The following is a 10,054-nucleotide window of genomic DNA, read 5'->3' on the forward strand; positions in this document are numbered from 1 at the left end:
CCTTTCAACTTTTTAAACCTCCAGTACTGAAAAACAATCTTTTGGCGAAAAACAAAGTCGAATCATTTAAAATTAATTTCCTTCGAAAATAGGGCGTGGTCGCACTTTTTTTACGCTGCATTAAATTCAAATTTTTATTTAGAGATAAAAAACCTAGGGAGTACAAACAATATGCAAAGTCAACAAGATCACACATCGTTGTGGAACAACATATTTCTCTATTTTCAAATGAGATAGTGAGATGGTAGAGTTCAACCAAGTTTTGAAAATATTAACATTTTTGAAAGAGAATTAAGGTAACAAAATTTAACAGGCAATTTAGGACACTTACTGTAGGATTCTAAAATAAAGAGCATGCAGTTTTACTGGGTTTTACATCATGTGCAAGGAAAATAAAAAAAAAATTTATTCTAAAATTAAATTTACTTTACTTTAAACTTAACGAATCTCTAGTAATATTTACGAAATCCAGGAAGAATAAAATCATTGATATCCTGAGCAGTCCTCTGAAGAAAATCATTAACGTAAAGAGTATTTATACAAAGAATGCCCTGTTGCGCTAAAGTAATGAATGGACTCAACTCGTTGTTCTTCACTTCCAGGAAGCAATGCGTGGCACTAACGTTTTCTTCAAACGGTGGGCTGAGAAACCCGAACAAAAAAGTATTATTGTCTTTATTCAGATTGATTATTTAAGAAAATAATTCACCTGGCATCAACAATCATAGCACCTCCCGCCTGCAAAACCCTAATCATTGGCTCCTTCCTGTTAGCTAGTACAATAGCTCTGATGTCGTGGAAAGCTCCATATCCTCGGCGACCAATTTCTTCGCGCCAATATCGTGCGGCTGTTGCTTTCTGCTGTGCATCACTATCTAGCTTAAACTTGTGCATTGCTTTGGGATTACCAAACTCATAATCCTCTTCCTGAGACCAACAAAATAAAATGTATATGAAAAAATAAACCGTATTAAAAAACTTACGTTTAATAATTTTTTAGCTGCATATGAATCTGTAGCGTACGAGATATGCAAAATCCATAAACCACTGGCCATAGACGCGAGCAGCTTTTCGTTGCGGTTTAACTTATGGCACAACAGATGAGTAGCCGAAGGATCAAAATTATTCAATGAGGAAACGGTGCCGCCTAATTCTTCAATTTCCTTAACGAGCGATGCACGTTCTTCAACATCTACACCAGAAATCATGAAGTGTTTGTGTTTCGGTGCAGACGGTATCACCATGTATTCATCCCAACCCACTGTCATTGGTTGTGACTCTTTTTCGGGGATTTTGCCGCCCTCATTTTCCATTTTTCTCACTGATGAACGGCGGACCGAATTGCCGGCGGTCGACATCATATGCGATTCCAATACATCGATTTGACCTAAGACCAAGTCATTCATAGCATTCTACAAACAATTTATACATTTATAATTAGCCATATAAAACACACACACACGTTTAAATTACTTCAGTATCATTATAAGGCGGATCAATAGCCATTGGTTCAGATTGCTCCGCAGGCGGCGCCCGATTTTCGTTCTGTGAAAACAGGGAAGGAAATTCCTTTCGTAAATCTCCACTCTGTGACTCTCTACTGGAATGCGAGCTGTTGTATTTCGACCAAAACTGTCGTTTGATTTCGGACAACGGCTAAAATGTCATATTTAATGTAGCGTTAAATAAAAAAAAAAGTGTAATTAATATTTACCGTGCTTTGACTTGCTTTCGGTGATGGCATATTCATCACCCAACGTTTCCACTTCTTTCGCACATCTGCTGGCGGTGGGTTTTGGAATATCGCTCCATAGGGAGTATCAGGAGTAGCAATATCCATCCGTGAATTATTACCATCAGGTGTTTCAGGTGTACCCGCTTGCCCGCCGGGAGTCACCATTCCACCGCACATTTTCCGTACCCGTGCCATTATTTCATTCACGGGAGTAATTTGACTGCATGGACCCATTCCCATATTAGGCGGAGTTGCACAAACTAAAATTAATGTTATCTTATTAGCAATTAACACTTAAGTAAAAATTCATATGTCACCTTCTGGTACTTCAGTGGTACGCTTCCTAACTGGTGTTGAAACAGTAACAGAGGCGTCAATGCCTTCTAAACACAAACAAAAAGTGTTATTGCCTATGTAATTTACACTTGTTATGTTGTGTAATATAAATGCATTACCTTTGTCCTTTCTAAGAATATACTCCTCTTCGTTGACACGCTTTCTCTCTTCCACACATTTCAGCAGCCATTCCTTGTGAACAACCGGCAAACCCCACTTCAAGGCGCCTTCATATTTCTTTCCGCTTGGTTCATTCGAAATCAAATGAGTTGTTGCCAGGGTATTCTTTGCTGGGATTGCATTTCGTGACATCCAATCCTGTTGCACACCGCCGTGCTGATCAATGATATGTGAAAGAAACTCTTTCTCGTACCGACCTAATCCACTAAACGTAATACACAAACCCTTCAAGGCATCTGACGTAGAAGGAAACGGACGATGGTAGTATTCCAATTCGGTAAGAAGGCATTTCTGTTCCAAGCATTCAGACAACCAGAGAAATGTAACAATATTAGTTGCGGTATGTTGCAAACTTTGATTGTTAATCGGGACAATCGCATAGTCAGGTATGCCCTTAAAGTTCTTTCCAACCACTGTCCCCTGCATCTCTTTAATCTGTTCTACCATACTTTCTTCTTCTTCTTCGGTATAGTTTAAAACTATGAACTTTAGATTGCTGAAAATCGGTGCCATACTTTCTTCAATCGTGATACTAATACTTGGAGAACTTGCGTTTGCTTTAAATGCATCACTAGTTTTGGGATTCGGGGTGCAGGAATTGTGTTTATCGGCTGATGTTTTGTTTGTTTGATTCGGTTGGGGATTTAAAGTGAAAGCAGCGAGTGCATCATCAACACTGTTGCTTCCTTGCATGGAATTCATGTAACGTTGCAGTACCTCATCGTCTTGATCATTAGTCTCAACAGGTGGCGGGTTGTCTACTTTTTCTGGATGAGATTCCAAAATAGTAACATCCGCGCGTAGGAAACTCAATCCTTTCTTGCTAAGTGGTGAATTGTTTCCTGAGGTATTGCTTTGTTGCGTGCAATTTTCGCTAGTTATCAAATACTTGTCAACATCGACTGGCATCTGTTCATTCATACTGTCTACCAGCCATTTGACATCAACAATAGCACATGGTAAATTTTTGCTTGTGATTTGTTTAAATTCATGGCACTTAGGATTGCCAATGATTGCATGCGTGATTCGATCATTCAATGAGAAACAAGGCACAGCTCCACTAAAATTTAGTATCTTACACAATTTTTCTTTCTGTTCAGTCTTAAAACCCGCCACGAATATCTTCAAGAAAAGTAAGTCAATAAAACTCCCAAAACTAAAAAAAAAATAACTTACCACACAACCATCTAAAAACAACCCACATGTTTTTGCTCTTTTAATATCAATATTATCAATAACAGAATCAAAAGCTGTGGCGGGACTTTTTCGTTTCGTTGCGACCAAGAAATTACTATTATTCATCGTCTGTTCGATCAACTTCGGTGATACAGCTTGACTCGAAGTAGGCTTAATAATCATACTCATTTGTGAAAAGTTCGGATCAACAAATGCCTCGTTTTTTGTTGGTGTTGATGTAGCAGCCTTCACAGCATAGTCCTTTACGTTCGGTAATGCGTATCCCTTTTTGACACTATCCAAAATCCAATCTTCAGTCACACAGTCGATGTTTTTCTTCATCGCTGTTTTATATTTGGCCGAAGTGGTTGACGTAGACGACTTACAAACTAAGATATCCGTTTTACTCACGTCCATTGCGGAAGAAAATCGTCCACCGTGTTGTTCAACCAGTTTTTGAACCTGAATTTCATCCTTACTAAATCCTGTGCTGCAGATATTCAGATTTAGAAATACTGGACAGGTAAATTTTTGAAATTCATCATGAGAGGCATGGATCCCACGCGTTTTGCTTGCTTCCCACAACGCATCGATAAACTCAACGCTCATTATTTTGATTCCCATGGTCACAGCAACCTGTAGAAACGTTATGAATAACTTTTTTTGTCATTTAAATCGTTTAGAAAGAGCGTTACATTAAATTTTTCTGATTTTACGCCATCAGTGATTAAATAAGTTGTGTCTGAAACCAATTTCCCAGAAAATAAGCCGGCCATAGCTTGCACTTTCCATTTTAAATCGCGTTTGCAGTCTTTTGGAAGGCAGGAGCATACCACTATGCAATTTTCCAGTGCCAAACTGACAAGTGGTGTATCTGAATTAGGAATTGGTTTAGCTTGCTCTATGCATTGCAGTAAACACAGGGGAGATAAAATTCTGCTACAATGAAACATATCTTTAAAGATTCGAATAAATGTACAATAATAATATACTTACACACTCTTGGAATGTAATACTTTTGTGTAGAAGGGCCCTTCAAATTTTTCAAATATAATAAAATCAGTTTTACCAGTTTCAATATTACTGTCTGTTTCATTTATCCACTTTGTATCAAGTTCATATATAACTGCAGCCTATTAAAGCAAAGAAAAGATAAAACTAAATTTCAGATAATAAATTATAATACTTACACTGTACGATTCAAGCATAACTTTTGAACATTCTTGCTCACTTTTACAAGTTGCAGGAATAACGAACAAGATTTTAATGGACATTTTCTTCAAATTCAAATATAACGGTAGATAACCTTAAAATTTCACTTAAAATTCAGGTAATATTTTAAACAAATCAACAGTAAAACGCGATTGAGATTATAATTACATACCCACCGTCAAATTCCGTAATTTTCCGTACTATGCAGGTGGTTAACAGTTCTTTCTGGACACTTATATTATTAAAATTTGTTGTTTTCACATATAACACCGACACCTTTACAAAAGTCCTGCTGATTTTATTTTGACAACCTTTTTAAGCGCGTAAAGTGAAACAACACTAATGCCATCTGTAGTACATAAAATAATCATTAACTATTCTTTCTTGAATTAAAATTACATTTCGACTTATATTTAATTATATAGACAAATTTTATAAAGTTTATACTTTTTATTTTCCTTTATTTTCCTTCTTTTGTACTAAATTATAATTTATGCTCTTAAAAAATATAGAGCAAATATATTGTGCCTCATTTTGATTTTTGCCCATGTTTAATTGGCAAATGAACAAACTTTGTCTTCATTTTGCACCCATTATGTGCATCTGTTCCATAGTATCTGCTTTAGACGCTGTTCGACTGCTTTTTTTCTTTCCCAAACAGCTTGTAAAGCAAGTGTCGCCTACGCCAAACATTTCTCCATCTTCAATTGATTGTGGCATTGGTGCTCCCATTGTTTCCGGCAGGAACATCGTTAAGAATCCTGATATGAGCGCAATCACAGCGAAAATGATTGCTGGGAGTGTAGGATCAAACGAATCCAATAGCGTTATAAGTGGTGTCATGGCGCCTGATAACCTGGCGCACATGGACCCAAGACCCATCGCAGAATTGCGCACCACCGTGGGGAACAGTTCCGCAGAGTAGTTATATACAATAGCAAAACTACTAGCAATTAGGAATTTACCCACCATCACAATTGTAGTTGCAATACTGCTACCAGTCGCCAATTGAGTTGCAATTATGCAACAAAGCCCACCGGTTAACATATAGAAAACAATTAAAGCACGACGGCCCGTTCGATCCATGAGATAAACAGTAATAACATAACTAGGGAGTTCTACCAGACCCATGAGGAAGAGAATTAAGAAAGGATTGCCAGCCATTTTTCCTGTACTCAACGAAAGACCATAGTAGACAATCGAATTGGCAAACCAGCAAAGACAAATGTTCAAAGTTTTCGAGCGTAAGTTGGGTGTTTTGAACAAATCACCAACACCAGCGTCCTCTTGTGCCTCTTCTTTGCTTTTAGCAACATTTGTGTATAAACTTTCATCGATCACTACAGGACTACCGTTCATTTTGAGCGCTCGTTTGAGAATACGGGCAGATTCGCCAATTCGTCCTTGTGCCCATAACCATCTTGGAGATTCATCCATAATCCACCAATGAGCCACCAATAAAAGCCCATGTAATCCGTAGATTACCTGCAGCCATTGCCGATCTTTAATCAGTGCTCCCCAACCAGCGACGAGCATAATACCACCAGCGAAGGCCGCTTGGAAGGTAATACCACAACTGGTACGTTTACTAGCACCAACTAGCTCCATAGTAAGAACAAAACCGGTGATATAACTGCCAGCCGATCCAAAAATACCCAAAAAGAAACGGACCACCAGGAATGAATAATATTCTGGTGTGAATGCAACTGCCACGCCAAGAATAAGCTGCAGTAATGCAGACCAGCAAAAAACTGCTTTACGACCATATTTATCAGCAGCATTCCCTAGGGTGACAGCTCCAGTGAATACTCCGAACATAAAAACACTCTGGGCCACCGCTCCCATCCATCTGCGATGGCAGACAAAGTCCCATTCGATGGCCCTGGAGCTTTCATAATAAGTGCGGTCGTAGATCCATGCTGTGCACGCGGTGGACACGTTATCAGCAGTGTATATATGACATGAATCCCATTCACCCGCTGCGGTGCGTGGAATCAGGTGTGCGAAATTATCATTTGGCGTGAAATTGGATTCGAGGGCGTTGGTTTCCTGTCCTTGTACTAAACATCTAAAAAGATTACATTTTATATTTTAATATTTTTATATTCAAGGAATAATCAATTTACCTGTGATCAGGGACAGCTGCTACTGTTACTAGTGATAACATGTGGATGCCAGCCATTACAGCAGCCAGAAGATGGAGTACATATTGAAAGCATTGGTATTTACCCCAATCGCCTATAATAAAATAAGATATAAAAATTCAGTTAGTGAAAGTTACACAATTAACCTACATTTAGTACCTTTTATATCTTAATCTCTAAATATCAAATTATTAAAAGCATTGACCTTGTCTAGTTAAATAGATCAGGTCTAAAACGTTGTCTTTATCAGTGCCTTTGTAGAGCAGTTAATTTTTAATGCTAGGTAATGTAGTTTTCTTGTTGGAAATAATTAAAATGTTGAAATTTCAAGTAGGTAATGACGTAATATCAGCAATTAGATGCACATAAGTTGGAAACAAGTCGTGTAATTAAGGCAACGTCTTTAAAGTCTTTTCAAGCGCTGTGGCAATGATGAAATGCAATTTACAAATTGATAATTGCATGCTGTTCGACTAGGAATGCTCGTAAAATTACGCAAGAACCGTATAAATTTTCATTCACTAAAGTCTAAATTTTTAAATTATCCTCCATCTATCAATTTGAATTACAAAAACATTTTCTTCAATATTTTAAAATCGTGTTTCAATTATACAGTTTTATTACAGATATTTTCTTCAACAATTTCACCTTAAAATGAATCTTTTTTTTGGGAAAAATATGATTACATAATATTAATTTAACAAAACAAATAAATGAATTCATCATTTAATCTAATTTAATACCGCACAAAGCATTAACATATTTGCTCACAAATTTTCCGCTTTAGTTTGTAATTTCAATGTAAACCAACTAAACAAATAGTTTCCTGTTAATAAATCAAGCTAATAACGTGAAAACAACTCATACCGTTAAGTGATCTTATCACTCAAAGCGTTGTTGAATTACCAACAACGGTGATTGATCAATAATAAAGGGAAAAAACGTTGATCAGTCTTGCACGAAGGACACGCGTAATGCCGGTACGCATTGTAATTTAAATCAGATATCAGCCTAGCGCCTACATTGCGTAGCGTACAATAATGTATTAATTTATTTTGTCATTATAAATACGTTTAGTTCTTGTGTCAGTATGTAAGTAAGTATGTATTACATTATATCCTTATGAAATAGTCAATTGTTAGCATAAAATGCAGAATGATGTGATAATGCAAGAATTTTTTTATAGTTTTGTTCTATTTTACGAACATTCCATTGCTTTACATGTTAAAGAGATAGTGGTCAATTAGTTATTAATGATTTTACTGGTAAATTGCATGATCTGACACCAATATATGACCATGATAATATATGTTTGTGTTGCTGAGTATCGACTGACTATATGTGCCCTGAATTTCATTTTCTGCTAATTTATCACGCTGATAACTTGAAAAACAATTGTTATAATATATTTTTTATTAAATACAATTGTAACAATCGAGTGTGAATTACTAGAAATCTATTATTTGTGATATAAAATGATGAGTTTTGATATCGCATGATTTTTGATGAAAATTACGTAATCATTAGTCAGGAAATGTCAACTTCCGCTACAAAAAGTATTACTTTCATAGATAAATGATCGTTTTTAAATAAAAAAAAGTCGACAAGATGCGACAATTGCGATTAAGGACTTTATAAAATGTTTAAAACTCATTTTTTTGTATTTTGTTTGGTATTAAATTTATAACAAGAATATCAAGTTATCAATGTTTGCTCTCAATGATTTTTATTGCCTCGATGAACCAAAATCGTGAACTATTCGCATCTTCAATAACAATTATCACGCATCGTAAAAAGTGTTTATGCTGATTTTATAAATAACTTCATCCTTGATAAACAATATTTAAATGATCTTAATTACAAAACATATTCACTGATTTGCTTTACGTCAGCGACAAGGAATTTTATATTATTCAACAATAATATCAACTACTAAATTACCTCTTTTAAGTGTAGTATAAAATAATGTTGTAGTAATTTTAAAACGTGACTATACACGTAATCTTGATTAAATATTTGAATGAATAGATTCCATACTGGTAGCAGTTAGTTACGACTGTAGTAATCAGGTGCTTGTTTTTATATCTTAACAAATATATACTTGAGATGTTGCTTTGCAAAGATAAAATGGTTGTTGTTAGGCAGAGGTAGAATCGAAAAAAAAAATTGATTGATAATTGGGAAAATAGTTTTAAAATCTCCGCAAGAATGAACCGATTATATTGGAAATTTAATGACTTATTTTAAGTAAAATTGTAAACAAACCTAAATAACTCATGAGCGTGTCGAGATCTTGTTTTTCCTCCATATTCTTTTTCTCCAGGTCGTTGTCCATATTTCTTACGGTGACTTTTGTGTCAGCAAAAGCCTCAAAAATATATTAACGTTGGAAATCGTGCACTTTTGAGAATTTTTATTAATACAATGGTAAACAATAGAATGAACTTAAGTCAAGCGCGCGCACACGCCGCTTGCCGCAACCGCAATCGTCACGAACTGACTCGCGACTAATGCCGCACAAATCAGGCGCCCACACTAACAACAAAATCGGAATGAAATTAAAATTGCTTCGAAAACTGTGTGTTCGCGCATGCTGGCCCCACTTTACGCCGGTTTATTTACTAGTGTTTCCGCTATCACCGATTTGTAAACAGACCATATGCTTGCAACAAGTGTGGGCATTGTGGTATTTTGGTAAAATTTAGTTGATTTATCTCTTATCAGATAATAAGAACACCGAAAGACACATACATAGATGTATAATACTTAAATATGCATAATATTCACAGTAAAAATATCGAAACTGGTTATTAAACATGTGGATTGATCGTTTGACAGCTTAAAATGGAAAAGATTACAACATTTGTGGTTCACGGTTAGATCATATTGAACGTATAAACCACATGGATGAATAAACATAGATTATTAGGTATTTAAGTTGTCACGCTAAAAATACAAATTTATACTTGAGATTTTACCTGAAAATGTATAAATTACAGTTATTATTTGAAGTTGATTGTACCGGTCGATTTACGTTTATGTAGCTAAATTAAAGTTCATTATCATTCCACTATTTGCAATGCGTAGTTTGATATTGCTACTCAACTTAAAACAATATGCAGTTTTTTTATTTTCTTTAAAAAAAATACCCAAAATTACAGTGCAAAATAAAAACATTTCTATTAGTGCATTCGACGAATGTTAAATGCAAAAGTGCGCAGTGGCATCTAAGTTCAAACCGAACAATGCCGTAGAGCGCGTGCATGCATGA

At 35.7% G+C, this 10,054-nt stretch overlaps 2 protein-coding genes across 7 annotated transcripts; both read right to left on the reverse strand.

The window, feature by feature from the left end:
- Positions 1 to 120: 120 nt before the first annotated feature.
- Positions 121 to 4,948, reverse strand: mus101 (mutagen-sensitive 101). 6 transcript variants are annotated; one of them, XM_065314341.1, is made up of 12 exons: positions 4,812 to 4,948; positions 4,618 to 4,745; positions 4,424 to 4,560; positions 4,123 to 4,363; positions 3,428 to 4,063; positions 2,191 to 3,373; positions 2,053 to 2,118; positions 1,715 to 1,995; positions 1,474 to 1,656; positions 984 to 1,412; positions 710 to 927; positions 121 to 642 (listed from the first exon to the last, which is right to left on the reverse strand). In XM_065314341.1, exons 2-12 carry the CDS (start codon positions 4,699 to 4,701, stop codon positions 450 to 452), a joined length of 3,651 nt encoding a protein of 1,216 aa, XP_065170413.1. In that variant the 5' UTR covers positions 4,702 to 4,745; positions 4,812 to 4,948; the 3' UTR covers positions 121 to 449. The 6 variants fall into 6 exon arrangements, with proteins under 6 accessions (XP_065170413.1, XP_065170414.1, XP_065170409.1 ...); XM_065314342.1 differs by having other exon boundaries at positions 2,053 to 2,115; positions 4,123 to 4,366; XM_065314337.1 differs by having other exon boundaries at positions 4,123 to 4,366.
- Positions 4,949 to 5,069: 121 nt separating this feature from the next.
- Positions 5,070 to 9,337, reverse strand: LOC135800987 (organic cation transporter protein). The gene is made up of 3 exons (XM_065314352.1): positions 9,049 to 9,337; positions 6,766 to 6,877; positions 5,070 to 6,707 (listed from the first exon to the last, which is right to left on the reverse strand). The coding sequence occupies exons 1-3, from the start codon at positions 9,116 to 9,118 to the stop codon at positions 5,219 to 5,221; spliced, it is 1,671 nt and encodes a 556-aa protein (XP_065170424.1). The 5' UTR covers positions 9,119 to 9,337; the 3' UTR covers positions 5,070 to 5,218.
- Positions 9,338 to 10,054: the final 717 nt, after the last annotated feature.

Source organism: Atheta coriaria, unplaced genomic scaffold, assembly GCF_025399875.1.
Source record: "Atheta coriaria isolate IRGN ID8LTWV9N9 unplaced genomic scaffold, Caltech_Dcor_3.1 hic_scaffold_10_pilon, whole genome shotgun sequence".
NCBI lineage: Eukaryota > Metazoa > Arthropoda > Insecta > Coleoptera > Staphylinidae > Dalotia > Dalotia coriaria.

Excerpts from the sequence above, each read along its gene's own strand:
- mus101 (XM_065314337.1), bottom strand. The coding sequence starts at position 4,701 with ATGTCCATTAAAATCTTGTTCGTTATTCCTGCAACTTGTAAAAGTGAG. Across the intron at positions 4,561-4,617 it reads TTATGCTTGAATCGTACAGT|GCTGCAGTTATATATGAACT; the intron begins GTAAGTATTATA and ends TTGCTTTAATAG. Across the intron at positions 1,413-1,473 it reads CGCCTTATAATGATACTGAA|AATGCTATGAATGACTTGGT; the intron begins GTAATTTAAACG and ends AATTGTTTGTAG.
- LOC135800987 (XM_065314352.1), bottom strand. The coding sequence starts at position 9,118 with ATGGACAACGACCTGGAGAAAAAGAATATGGAGGAAAAACAAGATCTC. Across the intron at positions 6,878-9,048 it reads CACGCTCATGAGTTATTTAG|GCGATTGGGGTAAATACCAA; the intron begins GTTTGTTTACAA and ends ATTTTATTATAG. Across the intron at positions 6,708-6,765 it reads GCAGCTGTCCCTGATCACAG|ATGTTTAGTACAAGGACAGG; the intron begins GTAAATTGATTA and ends TAATCTTTTTAG.